General features: G+C 51.7%; 1 protein-coding gene across 1 annotated transcript in view; it reads right to left on the bottom strand.

The window, feature by feature from the left end:
- The window catches only part of LOC144723547 (sodium/potassium/calcium exchanger 3-like), a 140882-nt gene that overhangs the window by 7028 nt on the left and 106018 nt on the right, over window positions 1–27836 (bottom strand). Inside the window, exon 16 of the mRNA XM_078602382.1 lies at window positions 25633–25698. Within this exon, the coding sequence (XP_078458508.1) occupies window positions 25633–25698 (66 nt within the window). The remainder of the gene's footprint in view (window positions 1–25632; window positions 25699–27836) is intronic.

Genomic DNA, 27836 nt, shown 5'->3' with positions numbered 1-27836 from the left:
CTCTCCTCTACGCACTCTCCAACCTTGTCTTTGATCGAGCTCTGCACAGATGGATTCGAGAATCCATTGCTGCACAGACCATATTCCAGGCCATGTTGGGGCTGTGATGCGGTTCCAGCGGTAGTGCATTCACTGTGACTGTCGCAGAGAGTTGGCTACGTACGGTGCGAAGGAAGTTCAACGTACATACATAACACGTACCGTCTGTGTAGTGGTGGTATTGACGTGCGCCGACTGTGACAGTGATAGATCACGGGGCGGCGCGGGGTGCGGGGTTGGGCACGCGTTGTGGGCGTGGTGTGGACGCGCGCGCCGGGAGTGACAGATGACGGTGCGGCGCGGCGTGGCGCCCGGCGATTGGTCGAGTGAGTGGGTGCTCGCAGCGACGTCGGCAGGTGGGGTATAAAGGGGGACGCGCGAGAGCACTCGGGGAGAGTTACCTAGTTGAAGACCCGAAGACGGAGCTGAAGACCTAGTGAAGCCGAGTAGCTCAGTGGCGTTAGTCGCCGAGTAGCTAAGTGGATGTTGGTCATCCGAGTAGCTCAGTGGCGTTAGTCGCCGAGTAGCTAAGTGGATGTTGGTCATCCGAGTAGCTCAGTAGGTGTTAGTCACCTGTAACCAAGTTTGATAAAATAAAGAGTGTGTTACCCGTGAAGTCGTCTCCCGCCGAGTTACTACACTACAACTGGTGTCAGAAGTAAACCTGTCTTCAAGAAGTATGGACACAAGGAAGACTACCCGTACCCACGAGCGAGGTCGGGATGACGACGGCGTACCGGGGACACCGACTACGGTAGTAGAGGACGAGGAGTTGCCGCCGATGCAGCACTTCGCGGTGATGGCCGACGCTCCGCTTGTCTCCGACACCAGCCTCCAGGATGCGCACTCCCGGTTGGCGGAGTTGCTGCTCGCCGCCGCTGCAATCTTGGCCGAGATTTCCGTTTCAGCGGGCGGGAAAACGGCTGCGGGGTTGGAGGAAGGAGCGAGGCTGGCGGGATCCCGCCAAACGGCGCTTCGCGCCGAAAGTCTGGAAGTTCCCGCCGTTTTTGAGGGGCCGCCATTGATTGGCGGGAAAGACGGACGCCACGTGGCCGGACACCTCCGCGCAGCGCAGCCCACGTCATCAGCGCGCGCCGGAGCCCTCCATTTTGCGCCTGACAACCGAGCCGACATTTTACACAACTCCAGCGGAGCGCGGGAAAATCTCTCCGACGTCGACGACGATCGGGTCCTCCAGCAAAGATTGCCCGCGCTGTCGGCGTTCAAGGCGGATTGGGCGACTGGGGAGCCTTCCAACGAAGGTTCCTCGCTCATCAGGAGATGTCGGGGTGGTCCGACACCACTGCCCTGCGTGCGTTGCCAGCGATGCTTGACGACGACGCGCTTGCAGCTTTCACATCTGCTGCAAGGTCGTCCCGCTCTACGCTCCAGGCCGCACTACACCTGATGGCGAAGGTGTTCGGGCCGCCCTCCACGTGTCGCCACCAGTTCTACGATCGGCGGAAGGTGGATGGGGAAACGACGCTAGCCTACCGCACGGCACTACTCGCCTTGGCGGACGCGGCTTTTCCCCGCATGGATAAGGAGGGGAAGGACGCCATGGTGACGGAGCAGCTGCTGGTGTTGGCCCACGAGTTGGGGGTCCCCATCAACGTGGCAGACGAGATGGAGATCTGCTCCCTGGCGATCGCCACGAGCATTCACGCGTACGAGGTCCTCAAACGCAGGCCGGGGGTCGTCTGCAAATGGCCGGGGAATGCGGCACTGGCCGCCACGATCGCCGAACCTCAGCCAGCTGCGGTGCAGGAGCGGGGCTTCGCTGCATCGTGTCCGGGGGAGTGGAGAACGGGAGGTCGTTCGCCCGCACGTTCGCCCCGCAAGCTGGAGCAACCGAAACCTACGACGTCCGTCGTCTGCTACAACTGCGGCCTTCGGGGTCACGTCGCAGCCGGGTGCCGGGCCCCGCGTCCGCGCGCCGCAGGACCACGTCGGGACGACGACCAGGGCCACAAGTCATCCCAACAAAACCCGGCAAGTCGCGGCACCTCACACGTTCGGTCCACAAACACGGCACATTCGGGTCGCCGCTTCGCGGTGGGGGGTTCGCGGCTGGGTGCCGGGGGTTCAATTCGGCGAGGGGGGTCCGTATGCGGCCCGCAAGCAGTCGAGTGGTCCGAATTGGCTCACAGGATCGTGGCTGCGTCGGCCGGGTCGTCCGTGGTAACGGGGTTCATTGACGGGGTTGAGGTCCGGGTGCTTGTTGACACGGGTGCGTCGGCCACCATCATCTCGGACCTTATTTATAACATTCTTCCCGTCCAAAGTAGACCCCTTCTGCCGGTAGACGTGCCATTTTATGCGGCGAATGGGGGATCCCTGGGGATCATCGGCCAGATTCGGGCGACTATTTGCATTGGTGACATTAAATTAGCGGGCCCTATTTTTGTATCATCATCGCTGGCCGTTCCCTGTTTGCTAGGTACGGACTTTTTGTCAAAAATGCCCATCAAAATTCTTATAGATCAGGCCTGCATAGAGCTTCCGTCAGGTCGGCGGGTTGCCTTCTTGTCGAGCCCTACCAAAGTGCGCACGGTTTGTGCGACGGTGCAGGCGCTGGCGACTCACACTGTACGGGTGCCCCCGGGATCGCAAATGTTAGTACCCCTTCGGTTCAGGAAGCCACTCGAGGTGGGTGCGGAGGCACAGGGGGTGCTGTTGGGGCCGTCAAACAGAGCCAGTAAGGGCCTCGACTTAGCGGTTGCTCAAACCATGGTGAGAGGGGACAGTGAGCCGTTCGTAATGGTCCTGAATACGGGGTCGCGGCCGGCCGTAATTGCGCAGGGAATGGTGCTGGCTCACGCCGCGCCGCTACCCGTTGAGGAACGGCTCGTGGCTCAAGCAGATTTCACTGTCAAGTCGCATCCTCTGAGTGATGAGGGGACTGAGTGGTTGGACTCGCTGTGTGCGGGTTCTGCTAACTTGTCCGGGGTGCAATTGGGAGCATTGAGGGGTTTGCTCATCGAGTTTGCTGACGTGTTCAGCAAACATAAGTACGATATCGGCTGCACTGACCTGTTGCGCCACCACATAGCTACAGGGGACGCGGCCCCTATTCGTCAGAATCCCTTCCGGCTCAGCCCGGCCGAGAAGGAACATGTGCAATCGGCGGTTAATGATATGTTGGCGGCAGATATCATTTCGCCCTCTTCTAGTCCGTGGGGTGCTCCTATTGTCCTAGTAAAGAAACAGGACGGGTCCTTGCGGTTTTGTGTCGATTTCCGCCGCTTAAACAAAATCTCGATGGCGGATGCGTATCCGCTCCCCAGGATGGATGAGTCGCTGGATGCCTTGGCGGGAGCGCAGTTTTTTTCCACACTCGATCTGCTTTCTGGATTTTGGCAATTGCCACTCGATAACGAGTCTAAACCTAAAACTGCTTTCCGAACACCTGGGGGCCTATTTGAATTCAACCGTTTGCCCATGGGCTTACATTCCGCTCCCGCCACGTTCCAGAGACTCATGGAATTGGTTTTGTCAGGGCTCCAATGGGATACCTGTTTGATTTATCTTGACGATATTATCGTCTTTAGTCGGACTTTCGAGGAGCACCTCCAGCGGCTGAGAGCGGTGTTCCTCAGGATGCGTTCCGCTAAGCTTAAATTTAAACCGGCTAAATGTTTTCTGCTTCGGGAATCGGTCAGGTATTTGGGCCATATCGTGAGTCGTTCAGGGATCTCGACGGACCCTGCTAAGACGCATTGTGTCAGCTCATGGCCAACGCCAACCTCGGTCGCGGAGGTTCGTAGTTTCATTGGTTTTGCCTCCTATTACCGTCGTTTTGTCAAGCAATTTGCCACCATAGCCAAGCCCCTGCACGCTTTGACGGCTAAGGGGGTGAGGTTTCGCTGGGGGGCGGAAGAGGAGGCTGCGTTCTGCTCCCTCCGTGACGCTTTGGTGCAGGCTCCCCCCTTGTGTTACCCCGATTTCACACAACCGTTTTTGCTTGACACGGACGCCAGCAATACGGGTATCGGGGGGGTGCTCTCACAGGTGGTCGGGGGGGTTGAACGGGTGGTCGCCTACGGTAGTAGGGTTCTTTCCCCCGCAGAACAACGCTATTGCGTAACTCGTCGTGAATTGTTAGCCATTGTGGTTTTTACACAGCAATTCAGGCCATATCTTTACGGCCGTCATTTTACGGTCCGGACGGACCATGCGGCTCTACAATACGCTATGCGCGTGGCACAGCCATCGGGCCAATTGTCCCGATGGTTGGAGGTCCTTCAAGACTACCAATTCACGACGATTTACCGCAAGGGGTTGCGGCACTCAAACGCGGACGCCTTGTCGCGGTTGCCGCCGTGCACGGACTGCACATGTTTGTTGGGATCAGCGCGGTGCAAACCCCCGGTTGCCGGCACCCCGGGAGTTGCGCTCGCCGCCACTGACACCCCGGGAGAGGACGCCCCCACGGGGAGGGATTCGCTGTTGTCGTTGCCCCTCATTGAGTGGGGCCGCCTCCAGATGTCCGACAGCTCCCTACTTACGCTGCGTCGGAAAGTTGGCGCTCCCGAAGAAGGGGAGGCGCGGGTCGGTTCCTGGGTGTGCAGACAGGGCCTTTTGATGAGGTGGGACAACATGTCCCGGCGTCACGTGCTCGTTGTGCCTGTTGCTATGCGGGGTAGGGTTGTTCTGGCAGCTCATGAACGGCTCATGCATTTGGGTTTTCACAAAACGCTCGCCCTAATCCAGCGAGACTATTATTGGCCGGGGATGGGTAACGACGTGGCGAATATTCTTAAGGGATGCGTAGGGTGCGCCAAAAGGAAACCGCCACCATTTGCAGCTAATCCACCGCTGCAATCCATTCAGGTTTCGCGTATAAACGAATTGGTAGCGTTGGACATCTTGGGGCCCTTTCCGGTTACACCAAGGGGAAATAGGTTCCTGCTGGTTGGCGTGGAATATTTCACCCGATGGCCTATGGCATGGCCGCTCGCCAACCAGTCGGCTGCGGCGGTGGCGGACGCCTTTGTCCAGGGTTATGTGTTGGACAAGGGCGCCCCCGAACGCTTGCTGACGGATCAAGGGCAGAATTTTTCGAGCGTTTTGTTGCGCGAGGTGTGCGACCTGTTGGGTACAAAGAAAGTGCGTACTTCCCCCTACCACCCGCAGACTGACGGGATGGTTGAGCGTCTGAACAGGACGATTACGTCTATGTTGTGCCAACAGGTCTGCGACGATCAGGTTGATTGGGACTTACAGGTGCCGGGGGTACTTGCGGCCTATCGAATGGCCCCTCATGCGGCGACGGGGTTTTCCCCATTTTTTCTTATGTATGGGCGGGAGGCCGATCCGGCCATGGACGTCCAACTGGGGATTTCCCAGCCACGTGCAAAATCTAAATTGGCAGACCACATCAAATTTAATATCGCCAAATTGACTGAAGCGCGGGAGGCGGCAAGGTTGAATTCGCGGTCGCGGCAAATTGCAAACGAGAAATTGCATGAGCGGAGGGTGCATACGCATGATTGGAAACCAGGCGATAAGGCCTGGCTGCATTGTCCACATGCACCGTTGGCTACGTCCCCCAAGTTGTTGAGACCTTGGAGGGGACCGGTGGAAATTGTGCGGGTTGCACGACCCCAGAGTATACAGATAAAATGGGGGAAACGCCGTTGGTATGTGCACCCCTCCCGACTGAAGCCCTATGCGGCACCGTGTGACCCCGTTCTGTGCCGTAACGACCGGGCGTGTGATGTGACCTTCGACTCGGGGAGGGAGGTGTCGCAGGCTGCTCCTCACGTGTTTCCACCTGACCCACCCCCAGGTGCCTCGGGCTTGACGGCTGCTGACCGTCGGGAGCCTGAACCCTGCGGCACGCACGGGTCCTCGGTGCCTGGCCGATGTCTTTCTGAACCGCCGGCACCACCGGACGTTCAACCGCGTCTGGTGCCGTACGACGGACCGGCAAGGCGGACTCGGGCTAGGGCTCGACAATTTTCATGAAGACGTTTTTTTCTCTATACCGAGCTCGCCCGGTGTTCCCCTCTGCCGGGGTATTGTCCCGTTGTAGGGACGCTCGGAAAGAAGGGGACACCGCACGAGTCGTGAAAAAAAAAAAAAAAATTTTGTCTATTTATTTTTCTTTCTGCATACACATTGCTATTGTCACTCGCCGGTTTGTATATATTGTTCTATTGTCGCGGTGGCATTGGTTGATGGTTGCTGATGGTAGTGTTCGCGTCGTGTTGTGTTGTTACGTTAGTTGTTGTTCTTGTTGTGGTGTTGTGTTACGGGGCACACAGGGCGGTTTGTATATTTTTATAGCAGCCGGGTCGGCTGCGAGCTATGTGGTAGGGGGTGATGTAGTGGTGGTATTGACGTGCGCCGACTGTGACAGTGATAGATCACGGGGCGGCGCGGGGTGCGGGGTTGGGCACGCGTTGTGGGCGTGGTGTGGACGCGCGCGCCGGGAGTGACAGATGACGGTGCGGCGCGGCGTGGCGCCCGGCGATTGGTCGAGTGAGTGGGTGCTCGCAGCGACGTCGGCAGGTGGGGTATAAAGGGGGACGCGCGAGAGCACTCGGGGAGAGTTACCTAGTTGAAGACCCGAAGACGGAGCTGAAGACCTAGTGAAGCCGAGTAGCTCAGTGGCGTTAGTCGCCGAGTAGCTAAGTGGATGTTGGTCATCCGAGTAGCTCAGTGGCGTTAGTCGCCGAGTAGCTAAGTGGATGTTGGTCATCCGAGTAGCTCAGTAGGTGTTAGTCACCTGTAACCAAGTTTGATAAAAATAAAGAGTGTGTTACCCGTGAAGTCGTCTCCCGCCGAGTTACTACACTACAAACATTATTGTTCATTTGGGGTCATTCGCAACAGTAGGTCGTCGGGTGCCGACGTCACGGTCCAAATTTGCCAATTTATTTTTTTACCAACGACTCGCCAAAATTTACTCAATTGCGATTATAATACACGGCTAGCATTTCACCCCTTACGGGGAAAAAAAAACCTGGTAGCACCCTCTCGAAAGAGTGTGTCATGAGACTCGTTGAGAGGCTTTTCCCTGGGTTGAACGAGCGTAATAATAAGAATGTCAATAACCGAGGGTGATTTGGGGACTTGCTGCATAATACGACGGGAATATCTTTTAAAAAAATCACAATCACCACCTCTCACTCTCGTGCATTCGGGGTCAAGCCGACATCACACCACGCGGCTCTCCACTTGCGCGTTTTTCCCGTGACGTTAACCGCGCGGCGAGGAATAAGGAAGCGTGTGTGTGTGTGTCGGGAGTGCATTAGCGTGGCTCTACGGTTACACACTCAAGACGGATTGCACATCGAAGAGTGGCGGGCGGTAAGTGGTGGGTGGGAAGGATGGAGGAGCAGGGGGTAATTATGGTGGTGGGGGGGAGGGAGGGAGGGCACCCCACCTCCCTCTTGAGATCCGTATACACTTGGGACTATGTAAAGGAGTCGCCCCTTCCGAGGCGATGTCACGAATTGCAAAGATCGCAGGGTCTGCGATTGAGATTTAATTATTATTGTCTCGTTTCTTGCCCCCTCGTTTGTATTGTTCAATTTTGTTCAAATCTCCTTTCTACAGTCGTGTTTGATCCATTATCTTTCATGTAAATTCGTGTATAATTTGCAAACCGTTTGCATAAGTAGATGTAAAAAACCCACTGCGTCTTACTCACGTGATTCGATGTATGTATTGTGAACCTTTAGAATCATTATTCAAGGAATTAATGCATTGTTACACTCCTAGTTACCCGAAAACATCACGATCAGCATCAGCCATGATCCATCCTTGGCTGGTGGATGAAGGTTCCATCACCACATCTCCCACGGTCTCAGGATGCAACAATCCGTCTAGCTCCTGCACACGGAGGGAATTCCACACTCCCCATCGCCACCACGGTGGACGTCCCGTCGGACCGTTCACCCTCCTTTCACTGCCACTCCATCGTTAGTCTCGACCACCGCCCATCGTTCCTTACAGTGGCGTGTCATGCCCCAAGCCCAGAGTCGAAACGACGTCCGCTGACCAGGCCCCTACAGAACATCTGTGAAAAAAAGAGCTTAATAGCTCATCGGATTTCTCCGGTATAAATAAAGATTCTGCATTTGCTCTCTCTCTTGCGCACGCTGCTATTCCTCTGTGTGTATTTTCCAAGCACGAGCCTCTCCATGGTCCTAAGTTAATTATTTGAACGTCAATAATATTTGCATTTATATTACGATCAAATGCCAAAGCGCCTTGCATCACAGCTCATCTCAAACACCCCCCCCTCCCCCGGTGGCAGCTGTCCCTGTGCGGCAGGAGGCGAAACCTGGCGATGATTGCTTGTTAATTGCCCTGCGCAATCCTAATTGCGGCATTTTTTAGGGGTTTTGGGAGGGTGGGGGGGGAAATTTGGCAAAGTTGGACCATGACGACGTCACACAATGGCCGACTCTTGAGGGTGACGTCACGGGATCTTTAGCGTCCACTGTGGAGCGGGCGGCGTGGAGTTCAGAGTTGATATGCACACCGCAGTATTTACATCGCCTGGCTTAAGGGTCCGCTGGGCAGGGGTGCGATTTGTCAGAAGTGGACCTGCTGTTCCGCAAGATCCCCATTTCATTTCCCACCCACTTTGTGCGTTTAGGCAGAACCGGCCCTAGACCTTTGGGGGCCCTAAGCAAAATTTGGTTGGAGGCCCCTTTGATGTATGATTTTGTTCACCCACTAGCTAGCAGTGACTCTAGGGGGCCCTCTGCTGGCCACGGGGCCCTTTGCAATTGCAAGGGTCGCTTAGTGGCTGGGCCGGCTCTGCGTTTAGGTGACATTTTTTTTAAACTTCCATACGTTTTAAACCAGGTACTAAAAAATAACTCATTAATGTGTTTGGCTATCACAATTTAAAGGAAAAAAAAAACACCCAAATAACGTGGCATACGAACTTGGTAGAGCAGAACGGGTTTAACAAAACACCCCAAAACAGCACGACAAAACCCCATCATGCTTTGCACACGTGTCATGTGACCACCAACCACACTCGGCCTTACCTAAGCCACCAGCTTGGTAACAGCTGAACGTGTGGGGCAGTTTTGTTGTTAAGGACTCAACAAAAAAATAGGACAGAGTTCAAATCGTTTTTATATCCCTCCTCCATTGAAGGAGCGCAGACTACAGCGGTTTAACCAACTGGTCCATAGTTTGGGTTAAGTGGCCACAATCGCACCGATGCTTTGGATTTTGAATTTGAGAGCAGAATGCCAACACTCGCGATGGGATCTGAACGCTGTTTGCAACTCCCAGCGCGAGTGCACGCGTGCTGAAATTGCATCGCGCAGTGCGAGAGCGCTGCCAAACGTGCCACTTGTGCTCGCGGATTCCAAGAAATTCAATATCCATTCTGTGCCGCAGTTTCGTCACAGAACTTGCGGCATTAGAGTGCAAATAGGCCAAACAGGGTTGCCCAACGGGACACAATGTCTGGCTTGATCCACTGCACACTAACAACATCGCAGTCTATTGGGGGCTAAACGAGGACAGAGTAGGATGGCAGGATTATTTTATCCTGTTTGCCTCTTTTATTTAGTTATACACACACGGCACGCTTTCGCCAGTCGTACGACTTGGGACAACCTCATCACAGCCGCTTCGAAGCCACCGCGATCAACATGAAACGGCGGAGAAAGTAAAATCCTCAGTATTGGTTTAGTGCTGTTACTGCGGTCACCAGTGTCACACCACGGACCACGCGGTTACGCCAAGGCCTTATGAGATAATTCGCCAGCGGCGTTTCAGATATTCACCCAGGCTGGTCCCAAAGCCACGCTGCTACTGCCACTGCTGCTGCCTGGGTTGTCGCAGTCGTGCTGCCGTGTAGCTCTCTTCGCCGTGGTCTCGGGTCGTACCGCGTGTTTTCGGCACGGTGTCTGACGTTTCGCGCCCACGCGGTGGGTAGGAGCTTCAGTAGGAACACAATGGAGGGGCTCACTTCCTTTCCTGCTCGCCCCCAAAGCGAGCAGCTCTATTCAGCTTCCCAAAGAATCTCCGCGCACGCGGAGCCAAACGTCGGACAGTGTGCCAAACAGCACGCGGCACGGCCCCAGCACACGTGTGATAGCTACTCCTGAAGCTGTCCACTGGTTCACAGAGCTCGACGTGAACGTGGACACATCGCCCACCAACCCACCCCCGTCCCATCTGTGAAAATGAGCTGTATAGCTCATCGGATTCCTCCAGTATTAGTAAAGGTTCCGATTCCGAAAGAATGCGTGTTCCATGAAAGGGCACATCTCACGTATCTCTGTCAATCAAAGACAAAGATCCCCCGTATAGCCTTAACAAACTGTTTGGGGGCAAGTGCTGTGAGAGAGCACCTATGAAGGCCGGCACGGCACACGAAGGGTTGGGTCGCCAACACCATGCTCGGCCATCTCCGTCTTCCCCAGTGGCGATGTTTACACACCGCACCAGTTACTCATTTGAGGCCGAGTCGGCCTAGAGGAGGCTCAGGACCGGTTCAGATAACACTGGTCAACAAAACAAACATTTTTTCATGGCCTGGACGTTTGCAGCTGTTTTAGACTAATTTCAGGGTGCTGATTCCAAATCTGGTCTCAGATTTGCTCTATCACATAATTTTTATGCTATCGGCATACCCCATTTTCATTGATTTTACCCGAAATTAACTCTGTCACTTATGATTGCAAGTTGTTGCGAGTCAGTGACTGCTTTAGTGTTAAAATATGGTGCTGTATTTTTAGGATAGTGTGTTTATAATATCATTTTATGTAGATATCCACATTTATTTAATATTTTTCTTCTGCAGTTTTTATTGAAAATGCAATATTTGATATCTCAAAAACCTGATGTGATAAACAAAAACTGATGCCAAATTTGGAATCAGCACCACAAAATTACATTAAAACCTTTGGAATACCTTATGCCAGAAAAAGTGTGTTGACCAGTGTTATCGTCGCTGTTGACCGCCAGCGGGAATCGAAATCGTGCCACTGGCTTCGTAGCGCAGCGCGGTAACCGCGACACCACCGCTGTGCACAGTCAATCACAACTCCCCCCCCCCACCACCACCACCACGCCAGCGAGCGTACGGAGACGCACACGCTCTGTTCATCCGATTGGCAAGGGCGGAGGTTGATCGGTGGTGGAAAGACGAACGGAGGTTGTGGTGACCGCCGCTCGTGGCACGTCACTCGAAAAATCTGCTCGATGACCCGCCCCCCCTCCATCCCAGCCCCCCCTCCATCCCAGCCCCCACCCGCCCCCCACTCGCGTACACCTGGCCCAGGCCACACACGTCTCGCACAGCTGTGCGTAAGAGCGGTGCACGTCCCTGCACACTTCCTCTCCTTCGCATGGCTGATGTCGACGGACAGAGCAGATGGTCGCGTCAGGAGGAGCAGAGTAGTGCAATCGCTGTGATCATGACTCCTTGGTATAGATCTCTGTGTTAGTCCATGGGTCTTTACGTGAGCCCATGGTGTGTGGATAGTAATCTATAAATCTTTGTTAGTCCATGGGTCTCTACGTGAGTCCATGGTGCCTGGATGTGAATCTATAGATCTCTCTGTTAGTCCATAGGTCTCTACGTGAGTCCATGGTGTCTGTATGTGAATCTACAGATCTCTGTGTGAGTGAATGGGTCTCTATGTGAGCCCATGGTGTGTGGATGTGAATCTACAGATCTCTGTGTGAGTGAATGGGTCTCTATGTGAGCCCATGGTGTGTGGATGTGAATCTACAGATCTCTGTGTGAGTCCATGGGTCTCTACGTGAGCCCATGGTGTGTGGATGTGAATCTACAGATCTCCGCATGATATTGATGCGCCTTCCGCGCCACGTCGACCCTGCAAAGCAACGGGTCTGTGTACGGTGGACGCGCATCCAAGAAGTGCTGGCCAGGCTCCACACTCCTGCTTGGCTTGACGAGAGATCTGACGAGATCGGGCGCGTTCCGAGCGAATTTTTCATTGGGGATGCGCGCCCGCGGGTGTATGTGTGTGTGTACATGTGAGGAGCGGTTGTGTAGTGGTTAGCACGCTGTGCTACGAACCTGGCGACCCGAGTTCGATTCCCGCTCACGGCCAACACCCAGTGACGATTATCTGAACCGGTCCTGGGCCCTCCCCTAGCTCGACTCGGCCTCAAATGAGTACCCGGTGCGGTGTGTAAACATCGCCACTGGGGAGACAAAGGCGGTCGGGCGTGGTGCTGGCCACCCACCCTCTCGTGTACCGTTCCGGCCTTCATAGGGGAATCTTTGTCTTTGTACATGCACCCCCCCCCCCATAATGAGGAGCAGTGGCCCTTGCCGTGCAAAACCCCACCCCCCATCCCATTTAGAGGCACTTTCATTATCCGTGGAATATTCGTCTCTGTAATTGCGCCAATATTCATCCGTGGCAAATGGAGCAATTGCACAGACGCGGGGAACACAGCCCGATTCCTACGGAACGGCGGGGCGGAGGAGCCCGAGAATCGGACAGCTCTTCCGACACGTGACGCGTTTGCGCGCTACCACGTCCGATGTTTCGCTCCGCGGGGCGCTGGGAGCTTCTGCAGGAACTCGGGCACGCGCGGGGACAAGCCCGGACTGACGCACATCAGAGAGTTATCAGGTTGCGCCCCCCCCCACCCCACGCGAGTAGATTTCCCCCGAAGGTGCCTCATGTATTACCGCGTCCTAGAATAGCCACTGCTTGAAAGCGCAAATGGAGGGTGCACTTACTCTTGAAACAAAGACCAAAGTCCCTGGCACAAAATCCCGAAACGCTCCCATCCCCCCCCCCTCGACCTCATTTTAAGACATCAATCTATAAATAGACCATAGGACACAGAACAATGACTGGCCGCTGGTGTGTTTGGAGATGTACGTAAAAAAAAAACCTACACTTATCCTGGGCCCAGATCAAAAGCAATGCGGGGTGAAAAACCAAATCTCGCTGCTGATTAAAAGTGTGGTGGTCGTTTAATGAGGCTCGGGATCTCAGCAGCAAAGCTTCAAATGCAACCTCTTCTCTGCCCCCCCCCCCCGATATTGCTGCGAAGTGCTGCAGCTGGGGCAAGCATTTCGATATTATCGTTACCATCAGACAGACAGCCATGGTCAATCCACCGTTAGATGAAGCCCCCCCCCCCTCCACCCAAAGTTGAGTATTTGGCTGCTAAAAATGTCCACGTGATGAGATCAGCCACTTCGTTCGTTGAGCGAGCATTTGTGATAGCCAGGTCGCTTATTACCTGGTACAATAAAAAAACCCACAAATATCTCGCGATGCCACGTGGCTGGCCGCCTGCACGCAAACCGTTACACCATCGCTCCGTCTCCTCGGTTGTGCGAGACCACCCCGACCTCGGATGGACGGGGCCGTCTCGGACGCGTTCCCCCTCCCTGCGGCTGCCACTCCCGTCGCGACTCACGATCCATCCGTCATCGTCCCTGCGAGCCGCGGCGTGTCCTGCGCCCAAGCACGATGGACTCGTCTGTCTTGCTGACAGCCAGAACGATGCCATTAGCCTGCGAGTGTTCTCCAATCCAGCCATTCATTCCACCCCCTTTTCTCCGTCTCTCATTCCGAATGCGAGCAAACGCATCTTTTCCCATTTTTCTTTATCGCAGCACTTATCGTTTCGTTTGTTTCCCGCTTTCTTTGGTAATGATCGTGTTGTTTTCCGATCCATGTCGCAGCTGGCAGTACGGTAATCATTTATTGACATTTCTATGCGAGGCCTTTTGGTCAAACGTTCAATTAAAACAAAAACGCAAGTCACGTGCTCGTAATGTCATCATGCCCAACATTTGTTCGAGTTTTGTATTGAACTCGGCACAGCCGGGTTTAACCCAACGGCGTTGGCGGTGAGGGGGGCACCGACAGTGGTCGTGCAACGGACAGACTTACCCCTGCCATATGAATGAGGAATGTCCACCCCTGCCTCAGGGCTGCAAAGAGGAGATGAGTACCATCCATCTCAATGTGTATTTGAGCAGGAAATTACTGACTTTTTATTTTGTTTAACGTTTGCTTTTGAGCCGATATCGAATTGCTTCACTGCCATCGTTTGTTCTGCTTTTGTCATTTGTGGCGACCCAGGTCACTCCTGAATATGACTCCTCCTGGTCCCTAGAGCACTCACCTCGTTCATCTTCCTCCTCGAATCCCTCCACCGGAATAAACTTCCCCTTTTATGTGAAGCAGCACTGCCCATAGACTCAGCACTGCCCATAGACTCAGCACTGCCCATAGACTCAGCACTGCCCATAGACTCAGCACTGCCCATAGACTCAGCACTGCCCATAGACTCAGCACTGCCCATAGACTCACCACTGCCCATAGACTCAGCACTGCCCCAGACTCAGTACTGCCCCATAGACTCAGCACTGCCCATAGACTCACCACTGCACCATAGACTCACCACTGCCCATAGACTCATCACTGCCCATAGACTCATCACTGCCCATAGACTCATCATTGCCCATAGACTCAGCACTGCCCCAGACTCAGCACTACTCATAGACTCAGCACTGCCCATAGACTCACCACTGCCCATAGACTCAGCACTGCCCATAGACTCAGCACTGCCCATAGACTCAACACTGCCCATAGACTCAGTACTGCCCCATAGACTCAGCACTGCCCATAGACTCACCACTGCACCATAGACTCACCACTGCCCATAGACTCATCACTGCCCATAGACTCAACACTGTCCATAGACTCATCATTGCCCATAGACTCATCACTGCCCATAGACTCATCATTGCCCATAGACTCATCACTGCCCATAGACTCATCACTGCCCATAGACTCATCATTGCCCATAGACTCAGCACTGCCCATAGACTCAGCACTGCCCCAGACTCAGCACTACTCATAGACTCAGCACTGCCCATAGACTCAGCACTGCCCATAGACTCACCACTGCCCATAGACTCAGCACTGCCCATAGACTCAGCACTGCCCATAGACTCAACACTGCCCATAGACTCAGTACTGCCCCATAGACTCAGCACTGCCCATAGACTCACCACTGCACCATAGACTCACCACTGCCCATAGACTCATCACTGCCCATAGACTCAACACTGTCCATAGACTCATCATTGCCCATAGACTCAGCACTGCACAAAATACTCAATACTGACCCCAGACTCAGCACTGACCATAGACTCAGCACTACCCCTGTACGTTGAGCAGTCCAACTCCTTAACCTCCTTCCATTCCTCTCTTAAAGCAACGCCTCTTTTTTGTTGCCCATTCTCTTCCTCTTCCCTCCCTTCGCCCCTCCACTCCTTCCCGTCCCTCCCCTAAAGCCCTTTCACGATCCCCAAGTGACTCCTCTATCGCTGCCAATCATTCCTCAATACCTTGTAGCACTGCCCAAGTCAACTGGGAACGGCTTTATTTTGGTGATTTCGAAAAGTGTATTGGTTTAGCCATGTTTGTTGGTTGTTTGACTTGCATCCCACTGGGATTTTTGCACACAGCGTTGGTGTACGGTGTTTTTTCTGCAATATTTTGCTGTCTTTTCTTGGATTTTCTGTTTGCACTCAGTCACATAATCACTTTAAGATGCTTTTTGTCCATGTTTTTGTTTTTTGTTTGTTGCGTTTGCACCCGATTCAAGAGCCGAATGGCTCACATGGCTATACCTAATAAATTAACTTGAACTACACCATTGCATTCTGTGTCACCGCTTTGTAAGTTGTGTCAGAGCGCCTTGAGGGAAGGGGCTCTTTAAATATGAATTAGATTAATACAAAATTACTTTAAATGCCCTTAGGTGTTGGTATTGGACCCCCTTTAAACAAGGTCACAAGCACAGAGTTGACTGGACTCACCATGGGGTTGCTGCCACTGTGTTGCAAGTGGCCGAGCGTTCCTGGCCCAACCCGCGAGATCACGGCTCGGCAAGCCTGCGGTTCCGGAGCTGCATGCGGTGGCTCTTTAAGGAACTGCTTCGTGACACGTTACTCATTAAAGACCGCCCCGTCTCATATTCACGTGCAATGCGGCTCTTGAAATATTGAGTATTTTTTTTACCGATTTCGGAAAATTGGTTGGCCGACCCATGTGCTGGATTAACAAGGCACGCGCGTGTGTGCGCGTGCGTGCGTGTGCGTGTGTGCGCACATGGCGTCGTGAGATCGCATCTCCTACAACGACGCTAATAAATTCACGATCTTCTCAAAAACCATCTCCCCTTTCCCCCATCGCCGGCTTTTCCGCCGAGCGTCCACATCGCCAAACGCAGCACTTACAGGTGATTTGAACGCTCCCGCCACCTTCCACGGGAAAAAAAAAACGTCAAGGGAGCAATGTGCCGGTGCGATGAAAACGAATTTCAGATTACGCGCACATACTGACAATGAACATCGGGGTTAATCGCTACCTCGGCACGCGAGCTCACTTCGTTTTTGTTAAAGCTATGGGCAACGTTGCAGAGAATGCTCGGAATACGTGTGGCTTTATTCTATATTTAATCAATGCGTGTTTCAATTAGACAGGCGAGAGCCCATTGGGATTAATTTGTTTTAAGATGACGCATATTTTGTACACATGTAATTGTGTGTCCGTCTGTGCGAGGGTGTGTGTGTGATTGCGTATATGCGATTGTGTGTGAGGTTGTGTGTGAGGTTGTGTGTGTGTGATTCTCTGTCTGCGCGAGTCTGTGTGTGATTGTGTATATGTGGGGAGCGGTGGTGCAGTGATCAGCGCGCTGCGCTATAAACCCGGCGACACGAGTTACATTCCCGCTCACGGCCAACATCACTGACCATTATCTGAATAGGTCCTGAGCCTTCTCCCCTAGGTCGACTCGGCCTCAAATAAGTATCTGGTGCAATGTGTAAAACATCGCTACTGGGGAGACAGATGTGGCCGGGCGTGGTGCTGGCCACCCACCCCCTCGCATGCTGTGCCGGCCTTCATCGGTGCTCGCTAAGGGCACTTGCCCCAAAAGTCTGTGAAAGTTATACAGGGGATCTTTGTCTTGTGCCCGTGTGTGTATGTATGCCCTAATGTGTTTTGTGCCAGAGTAGGGAGCGGAGGCACAGCAGTTAGCGCACTGAGCTATGAACCGGGCCACCTGAGTTCGACTCTCGTCCACTGCTAATTCCAGCGGTGAGCCTCTGCCTTCACCAACCCGCACTGACCAGCACGGTGAAGTATAGTCATTACCAGAGGTGGGACAAAGTCATTGTTATGCAAGTCCAAGTCGAGTCGCAAGTCATCAAATTCATGACTCGAGTCTGACTCGAGTCCAAGTCACATGACTCGAGTCCACATCTCATAGGTGGGACAAAGTCATTGTTATGCAAGTCCAAGTCGAGTCGCAAGTCATCAAATTCATGACTCGAGTCTGACTCGAGTCCAAGTCACATGACTCGAGTCCACATCTCATAGGTGGGACAAAGTCATTGTTATGCAAGTCCAAGTCGAGTCGCAAGTCATCAAATTCATGACTCGAGTCTGACTCGAGTCCAAGTCACATGACTCGAGTCCACATCTCAGAGGTGGGACAAAGTCATTGTTATGCAAGTCCAAGTCGAGTCGCAAGTCATCAAATTCATGACTCGAGTCTGACTCGAGTCCAAGTCACATGACTCGAGTCCACACCTCTGGTCATGACCCACACGGTGTGAGGCCTTCATCCAGCAGTAGACTGGCAAGGGTTACGTAAATGATCAACATACCAATTCTGCGTAAACTGCTGAGGATTATTCGGTCCCTAAGAGGAGGGCCAGTGTCACGCCTCTCCTGGTCGTTGGTGTCTGCCTTGCGTTTTGGCATTCGGTCTTGGAGCTCTGCACTTTTCAATCTAGATTGAACACTCATTTCTTCAGTACTGCTTTTTGTGTTTAAAATAGTTTTCCTTCCCACCCCCCCGTACCTCCGATGAGCGCGGCTGGGCTACGTAGGGCACGGCAGAAGTTCAACGTGCACCAACAACTGAGAATTTCTATGGAGAAGCATGAACTTGGAGGGTTTGCGAACCGAGCGAACGTGCGTTATTAGTTCAGCGATCCCGCAAAGGGCACGGCGTGCAGAAGGAGGCCAAGGTGCCAACGCACCCCCCCCCCCCACCTCCTGTAACCGAACGAACCTCCTCCCCCTCCGCCGTTCGCCACCACGATGGCGTCGGGAACGCGGTTGCGTGAGTTTGGCGTGGCCTGCTACAAAAGGACGGACGGAGACCCCGCCGACAGTCGGAATGTGCACCACCCAACCTCAAGGATAAGCCGTGGCATAGAAACAAAACAAACAAAACATTACAGGGGCATATGAGTGTGCAGTGGAGATTTGTGATTTGTGGTCCTCTTTGGGGGCATTACAGTCTGCAGCATAATTCAATATATTAAGAAGCTTAGCATCGAGAGTCTGTGCATGCATCAGCCTCGATTTGCATAAATCCGTATTCACCACATCTCAGTTTCATCAATGTTTTTTTAGTTTAAGTATTAAATCAGTGCACAGGCTGCAAACACACACACACACACATTAGGTTACACAACACCAGGGGGCCGCGCAGGGTTACGCAACACAAGATGTAATCCCGCGCGCGTGTGTGTGTGTGTGTACGAACTGTGTCGAGGTGACACAGCAGTCAGAGCACCGCACTCGGAATTCGGTGACCCCGAGTTCCACGTCCAGCCACGGCAAACGTCGGAATCAGAATATGTATTTGTACTTGAGGAAGCCGATGAGCTGTAAAGCTCTTTTTGTTACAGATGTCCAGAACGTTACAACAACCATCATATGGCAAACTTTGGGCGCCACGGTGGCGAGGAGATGTTAACTACCTCGCCTGGTATACAGGAGGTCGTGGGTTCGACCCCGACCTTGACCCCTGTTGAATATCTGGCGTTTGCGTGTCTCTCTCCCCGTGGCCGTGTGGATTTTTCTCAAGGTCCTCCGGTTTTTCTCTCCACATTTAGAATCAACATCACGCGTTTAGAGTATTTGGCTGCTGTACATTTCCACACGACGATAAGCCACTTCTCGTTGGGCTCTCATTTGTGGCCAAGGTTCCTTCTGAAAAATATCTCTATAGCTCAGTGGGCTTTACCGGGTAAAATGAAAATCGTCGTTGTTATAGTTTAATACAAAACACGATGGGAGTCTAAAGTATAGGCAAGGTAAGCAAAACACACAAAAAAAGCATTTTTTTTTATTTTAGCAGCTCAAGTCCACTGAGCTGTCAGCTTCTCTTCCAGAAGCGACCACAAATGATAGCTCAACGAAGTGGCTTATCACGTGGACATTGATAGCAGCCAAATGAATGTCTATGGCGACCGATTGAGATCCGAAACGGTCCTCCACACACCCTCAACCCCCCCCCCCCCCTTTCACCAACTTGTGACCAGCGTGGTGAAGTATGGTAAAACAATCCCCAACGATTGACATGGTGTGTGGTGTAGGGCCTCTATCCGATCATCCAGCAGTGGATTGACAGATCGGTTGTAAGTGAAGGTGTTTTGTTGTTGCGTAGTGGGAGGGCTGTGGACCACGCCGAACTACGCTCAGACGCGGCACGGGGAGATCTCTTTCTCTCTCTCTGTTGCTCCGTCTGTCTCTCTCTGTCCCTCTCTCTGGCCTTCTGTCTCTGTGTGTCTCTCTCTTACTGTCTCTCTCTCTCTCTCTGTCTGTCTCTTTCTGTTTCTGTGTGACGTCGTACAAGCTGTTATATAAATGGAGGTATTGGCAGTACACTGGTGCAGCATAAAACACCGGGTCCTCATAAAAGTCCAAATGTCGAAATTTGAACCGACATTTGTCCTACGACTACGAGAACTGATGTTGACGCACCACCCCGGGGTTGCGAATCGCGGGAAAATAGATGAATTAATTAATTACTGTGAAAAAATTGCTTTTGAAAATATATACACCATGCATCACTGATGTACCGCAAATACATTCAAATGTAAAATCAAAGAATCGCCAAACTGCGACTGTGGCGAAGCCAATGGCGGAGCCAGGATTTTCAGGTAGTGGGGGCAACCCCTCCAGCAATGACAAATGATAGAGGAGTTGTTCGTAAGTAAGGACTTGTTTTTTTTATTCGACGCGTGTGCGGCGATGGCGCAGCCATCGATCGAGGGTCGAATTCGAATCGTGTGTGATCGGCATCGTGCTCGCTGAAGGTGTTTGCCTTCAGGGAAGTCGTGTGCTGGATACGCAACTGCACACAATTCTGTGAGTCACTTATAACTGCTTTGCCGTTACTTTTTGCCAATTATGGACTCAAACTATTGTCCTATCATCTCATAAAGTCCCTGGCACGTAATAATATGCTGCAATCCCTACAGCGTCGACTGCCGCCTTTGGATTGGTTGAAGGACCTTAACGTTCAACTATGACGTCATCGACACAAACCGTTGCTTCCCCCAACCCCACCCCCCACCCCCCACCCCCACCCCCAACCCCACCCCCACCCATGCCAGACGAAAGGAGGAGGAGAAGAAGAGTTAACGCAGCAAAGGGCATGTTGGAAGTGAAGGGGTGGGGGGGGGGAGCGTCGAGTGACGACTGCGTCGACAGAGCCGAAGTTGGGCGAGAATCGACCGAGACGGCTCGGACGTGTGGCCAGAAAGGCGGGTGGACGATGGTGACAAGAAAGTTCAGAGGGAAAGGAGAAAGAAGATGGGAGATTGAAGAGGAGGCGGCAGAAAGTTGCTGTCAACAACAACGACGACGACGACGAGGGAGCACTGTGGGGTTACCGAGCGGGCGGTGCCGATGGATCGAATGCGACGACTCCTCTCGCTCCACGCGTGGCGGCGTTCACGCCGTGACGCGTCCTCGCTACGACGCCGTTCTTCTATTCGGGAGCAACTTTTCGCACAACGCGGAACTAATTTTTCTTCAGAGCTGCGTCTTGTGTGTGTTTAGTTTGTTGTCCTTTGCCCGCACCTACGACGAGTAGGGTTGGGCTACGTGCGGTGCGAAAGAAGTTCGACTTGCACGCAGAACTGTACGGCACGCAGTCTAGACCGAGATAAAACAGCGGGCAAAGCTTATTCTTTTTTTTTATGTCGCTTTATATTAAAATTAGAGCATGCCGAGTAATCAGATGGCGCTTCGGTTAGCCGACATACAAGGCAATGGGCGCAGTTCTTGATAGCATTGCGTGCACTGTACGCCGAGAGATGAATACATTCCGGGTGGATTATTTTGAGAGCGGAAAATAAAATCCGCGCCAATTTTTGATGAAACGGGGGCCCACGACGGCTTGCGAAGGACGTCCTCCATTGTACCATTTCCCACGTTTCAAACGACCGATCCTCGAATTCCAAATCGGCCTCTTTCACCATCTCATCTCTGCGTTACGGCCATCAAAGCCTATCGTCAGTTCTGAAGAAGACAGCAGCTGACAATGTGCGTGCTGCTGTACATAACGTGGCGTCCTTGCTGCACTAAGACTTCGTCTCGCCCCACACCGCTATCCGTTCTGATTTGACACCTGTGACAAAGAGACAAAGATCCCCCGTGTCTCAACCTAACAGACTGTTGGGGCAAGTGCTGTTAGCGAACACCTATGAAGGCCGACACGGCACACGAGGTGGTGGGTGGCCACCACCACGCCTGGCTGTCGTTATCTCCAAAGTGGCGATGTTTACACACCACTAGTATGGGGTTTTCTTGTTTTTGGCTTCGATATAAATGCGTCGTTAAACCCGCCACCACCCGGACACAGCCAATTAGTAAGGGTTGTCACGTAAACAGAATATGACAATTCGTCACTAATACAGCACTAGTGTGTAGTAGTGTAGTGTATAGTGTAGTGTACTAGTACAGCACACCGGTGTGTTGCAGAACAAATCACCAAATTTACAATCTGAGTTCGGCGTTTCGCCAGTTATTACAACCAGCTTCATCAGGCGACAGGCGGTGGCGGGTTTAACGACACATTTATATTTACGCGATCTAACCTAAAAAAAAACACCTAGATTATGGATATTGGTCGAGAAAGCCGACGTGTTTACACAGCACATCAGGTACTCATTTGAGGCTGAGTCGACCGAGGGGAGGCCAAGGTCCGATTCAGATAATTATGATCACCGGTGTTGTCCGCGAGCGGGAATCGAACTCGGTTCACCGGGCTAATAGCGCAACGCGTTAACCGTGACACCACCGCATCCCACAGACACACAAATTGGTCTTGCACATGTCACTTCGCAAACATTTCCTAAAGTTTTCCACGTCGCAAGAAATTACGCCACCGATAAAAAACGCCGCTTTCTTTTTAGCATCCAAAAAAGCTGCGTCGCACGAAGACGCAGCACATCCTTACAAAATGTAAATTGTGGAAAAATATATACGAAAATTGTGCTGGAAAATGCAATATTTGAAACGTTTTCATATAAAACTCATCCGTATTATATGGCGCGCACACGGTTTCATTTTAAATGGGGCGCAAACTTTTTACAAATCAATGTACTGTTTTCCCCAGCATGATACGAAATATTGAAGCACATTTATTTATTTATTAAATAGGCTAAAGCAAAGCATGCACGGCAAAATAAGTTAGAAACTTAGCATCGTGAAAATCCATATTAATCGTGACTAGAAAAATTATGGGAATGCCCCATAACCACATCAGAATATCAACAACAGGCCAGTGCTTACCACCTCTCAATAGCTGGAAAATTAAAAACACGAGCCACAGTAGTAGTGCGACTGTGGGCATGCAGCCCACACTACGGATCATATAGTAAACCACTGTCGTCTGCGCTCCTTCATTGCAGGAGGAACAGCAACATTTCACGAACTCGACATTGGCATCTCGCTCCTGAACCACATCACTGCCATCATCTCCAAGAAGATTATAGACTGGGAATGGTTCGATAGCCAACCATGCAAACTGAAACTTTTTATTTTATTTTACCAGGAAAGGCCCACTGAGCTATGTAGCTCTTATTTTTTTGGAAGCGACCTGGCCACAAATGATAGCTCAACTACGTGGATTATCACGTGGGAATTTATAGGAGCCAAATACTCTAAAGGCATGTTTCTAAATGTGGAGGGAAAACCTGGAGGACCCGGAGAAATATACACGCAGCCATGGGGAGAACACGCAAACTCCAAATATACAGGTATTAACACTTGGGATCTAACCCACGACCTCCTGTGCACAAGCCCAGGGAGTTAACCAGTTAATCAGTGCCTGCTGCGTCTCAACACAGCTCTTTACGCACACACAAACAAATCTTCAGCGACACAGAGCGACTAGCCAGCCAGACCTCCGGCCAGGTACCCCCATCGTGCCCCCTTGTGAAATGTATTTGCCAACATTGCACAAAGTTAGATAAGGAAATGTGGGTTCTTTATTCTGCACGGATCTATATGTGGGTAAGCAATCACACTTGAGCAACGAATCAATGTTCTACAGCTGCAGAATACGGCCCTGTTGAAATACTCCCACTTATACAACGGAAACTTGGCAACCCATTCAAGAAAACAATTGTAAGCGTTTGATCATGCAAAGGAGGTACAATTTATACCATTAATATAATACGGCCAATTCTCGATCCACCAACGGATGAAGACTGAGCACACTTTGCCAGGCTTGTCAGTGCAGGTTGGTGGAGGAGGGGGAAGGAGGAAGGTTTCTGATATCACTTGCCCTTAAGATGAGCCGTGTCCAGGTATCGAACGCGGGTTGCCGGAATCGTAGTGCAGTGCACCGCCGCTCCACTCTCCATTTCGCCCTCCCCTGCCCACTCGGGCTGAACGATGAATCGATTTCAAATCGAAACTGCTATTTGAAATAATGCAATCAGCCAATCGCAAAGGCTGCGATTTTATGCGATTTGAAAGTCCTATTACTTTCTTATTGGAATAGGTTTATTATTTAGTATAATGACTTAATTGATTTAACATCACAACTTTTTTATGTTTGATTGTTCTATTTCAATTAATTTTTTTTAATAAATACATGTTGGAAGCAATTCATATCTATTAAGTTCTCATCCTTTCATTAGAATAGCAGTTCATATTTAGATGGTATCATGTGGTAATACTCCATCACATGTTTTAAATCTATTACACAGTGAATATTAAACTGAAGCTTGACTTTAAAAAATTTTAATCGCAAATCAAATTGCAATCGCAATATCTGTCAGAAAAATCGCAATTAGATATTTTCCCCAAATCGTTCAGCCCTCCTGCCCACCCCTTATTTCCATAAACCACATTTTTTAAATTACGGGAACCCAAATTAATCTATAACCAATAACATTTAAAGTCTAAATAAAATACTTTCAATTATTCTCAGGGTGGCCGCAACTCGTTTCGACATAACGTGATTAATAGCAGCAACACAAATTTCAAGGCAAGACTCTCAGTGTGTGGCCACATGCACACTGCTGACTGCTCCTGCCAAGCTGCACTCAAATCCTAGCCTCGCAGAGTTTAATGGGAACAATTTACAAGGAATGCTACATCACTCGAGAATTCTTAATTTCAACACTCACCCGCTGCCCCGTGTAGATTGCGGGCCTATTCACCGCAGCTTTCTCTAAACCTCGTATGCAACGTGCACGTTACAGCCCTCTCATCAAATCCACTGCTGGATGAGGGCCTCCCCCCGGGGCCATGGGGGGGGGGGGGGGGGGGTTATCCGACTGGCCTTCTCTGGTCAGTGGCAGGTCGGTCAAAATGGTGAGCGCAGACGTCAGAGCGTGGCACAGTACAAAAAAAACACAACGTGATGCACTGCCCTCCACGCAATTCTACCGAGCGTCCTGGCGACTCTCCAGGCACGAGCCTGCTTAGCCGCCGAGATCCGACGAGATGGTGGTGTAGGGGGGGGTGGGGTGCGCATTCCGGGTGACTTTGGTCGTAGGCTTCCGACAAGCACGCAACGCGCAATGAAGCGAGAGTGATGAAGGGTGAATACAATTTTCGTATTAAATATTCATTTGCCCCAGTTGTTTTTTTGCGTTGGGCACGCCAACAACGTGCGCGCAATTCCACGCACGATCTTAAAAGCATAGCTTGTCAACCGATATGGTTTACCCGTATTCTTGTACAGGGAAACTGAGTTTTTCAGGTCCTTACGGCGTATGGCCGTTTCAATATGGGAAGTTGTAGGATGAACGTTGAGATTTATAAGACCAATAAGGTCTGAATTGGTCTGTAATAAGGTAGGCACTGGTAAGGGGTTGTCAGGTAGTGTAGTCGGGTCTTGTATAGTGCAGTGAATAGTGTAGTGTGAAGTCGTATAGTGTAAAGTAGTGTATAGTGTAGTGCATAGTGTAATCTGTAGAAGTGTCGTGTATAGTAGTGTATAGTAATGTAGAGTGCAATGTGTAGTAGTGTAGTGGACAGTGTAGTGTATAGTAGTGCGGCGTATAGTGTCGTGTGTAGGAGTGTAATGTGTAGTGTAGTGTACAGTGTCGTGTATAGTGTAGTGTATAGGGTGAACGTTGAGATCTATAAGGGCACGGGGTGACCAATAAGGTCTGAATTGGTCTGTAATGAGGTAGGGCACTGGTAAGGGGTTGATGGTGGGTGGCCGTAATTTGCAAGACGACGCGATGGCAAGCGGGTTTTCGCTTGCCGTCGGAAGTCGTGATTTTATTTTTTGAGACTCGATTCGGGTGCCACTCACCGTCATGAACACTGAGGCCAGCAGCAGGATGACGGAGTAGACGAGACCCCGGCTGTTGATGGCCACCTGAGAAGGAAACAAAAGGGGAGGTGAAAAAAAACCCCAACATCACTGCCACCATGAAAGAGATTTAACGGTGAATAACGAACAGTCGACATCAAACGCAACGATTATCCAAATTGTACGTGGAAGATCAGACCGAGATGAAAGATAACGCTATGGCCGACCGTTACATGTAAAATATATATAAATATAACGGTATGGCATTCCATAAAACATTAAAACAATTTTTTTTTACCAAATAAGTAGTTTTGTGTGCAGTGAATGTTGCCTTTTTCAGCATGGATTATTTCACGAGCAGACTGGGGCTGCATTTTTACAAATAGATACAGTGGCAAAGCGGCATATTTCACATTTGAAATGGAAACATTGTGAAGACATACATGGCTTTCACAAACACAATATTTCTTCATATCTTGAATATTATCTGGCTCAATAAAAACACTTTTGCCGACGGCATGGGATGTGCTGCATTCATAGTGGGGCCTTACGTTTGGTCTGTGAGCGAAGATATTTAGCTTTTATTCATATATACACACACAATTTAAAATGTGGAAAAAAACTATATTGGTAATTCATTTCACAATTTGTTTTCGTCGTCAAATTCAACAGGGACTGTAAAAATGGAGATACTGAGGGTGAAATCACGTGTGTTTTTTATTTACCACATCTGTCACTGCTAACACTGCCGGGTAGCAGTAACAGATCAAATAGACCAATATTGCAACGGCCCTCGTTGAGCAGAGGTTTTCACGGCCGTGCCGTGCACCCTCCTCTCCAAATAATTTTCACCTTCTACCGCGTGTCGTTGGGAACAATGTTCGATCCATCGAGATTACCAAACACTTGAACCCGGCTAGCGCGACCTTCTGACCATAGCCCGTGGTGAACCCATTCGTGCTGCTTGGGCGGACAGAGGCGGTGGGAGAGGGGGGGGGGGCGGTGATTTAAGGAAACTTGCACCGTTGTTTCAAACTCCGCGGCGGGAGGTGGCATCGAGCGGGCGACCTGCGTATTTACGGGGTGGCGCTGACCGTTCTACCGCGACGGCGGCAATTCCGCTAATTCCACCGTGCGACGATCGGAACTCAACCTCCGCACTCCGCAGCACGCGGTGTTCGCGACGGGGCGTGCGCGTCGGTCTTCCGCAGTTAGTGCACGCGCGTCAACTGGCTGCCCGTTGGCACCCGTGCGGTGTTTGTCGGCGGTTTGGGGCTGGCCAACACGGCCCGGTGGGGGAGCGCATTCGCCGCTTGTTTGCGGAGGTTGTTGGTTCGGATTTGCCGGGCCGCCCAGGTTGTGCTCACCGTTTAAAAACATATATGTAGGCTACGTGACGTCTGCTTTGCAGTGGGAGTTAATCATCCCGTGACGTCGTTCGCAAGGGCAGACCGCTGCGTGCCGATGTTACGGTTCAAATTTGCCCAATCTGGGAGAAAAAAAATACCCTGGAATTTACTCATTTGGAAGATACGTAGCAATCGTCACCAACTACTACAGGGACCCTCCTGAAAAAATAGTTACGAGCCTGGGGAGATGCCTTACTGGGTTAACAAGTATAACATAATGCATAAAAAAATATATATAATGGTATGGCGGAATGGCGCACAGGCCAAGCAGCTCACGGTGAACAAGCTCGCGACGATGACTCACGCACCGGCTCAGCCTCGCCACACCGCCCACAACCACCTCCCTCACCCATCATCTCCGCTTCTCTCCACAGACATTTCATTTAATGCAACCCTTGCCTGTACCCCCACCCCCCCGGTTTCAGCCCCGCCGCCATTATTTATGCAGGAATTGTGGCATCCTCGCTCCGTAATTGGACGCGGGGAGGAGGGCCACAGATACTCAGCAGTGCATTTCCATTTACCCTGCCAAGCCACCGGCTTACAGCGACTTGTGCTTGGAGTCGCCACAGAGCTAATCTCACGCCTCTCTGAAGACACGTGGGCGTCAAAAACGTGAGGGCAGTGCACAGGTTAGCACACGCACAGGTGCGCGCGCACAGGGGCGCGCGCACAGGCACGCGCGCACAGGCACGCACGCACAGGTACGCGTGCACAGGTACGCGTGCACAGGTGCGCGTGCACAGGTACGCGTGCACAGGTACGCGTGCACAGGTACGCGTGCATAGGTACGCA

This window comes from Lampetra planeri, chromosome 18 (genome assembly GCF_965212315.1).
Source record: "Lampetra planeri chromosome 18, kcLamPlan1.2.h2, whole genome shotgun sequence".
NCBI classification, from domain to species: Eukaryota; Metazoa; Chordata; class Hyperoartia; order Petromyzontiformes; family Petromyzontidae; genus Lampetra; species Lampetra planeri.
The sequence above is the reverse complement of the archived record's forward strand: the minus strand, read 5'-3'. Positions and strand labels throughout refer to the sequence as shown.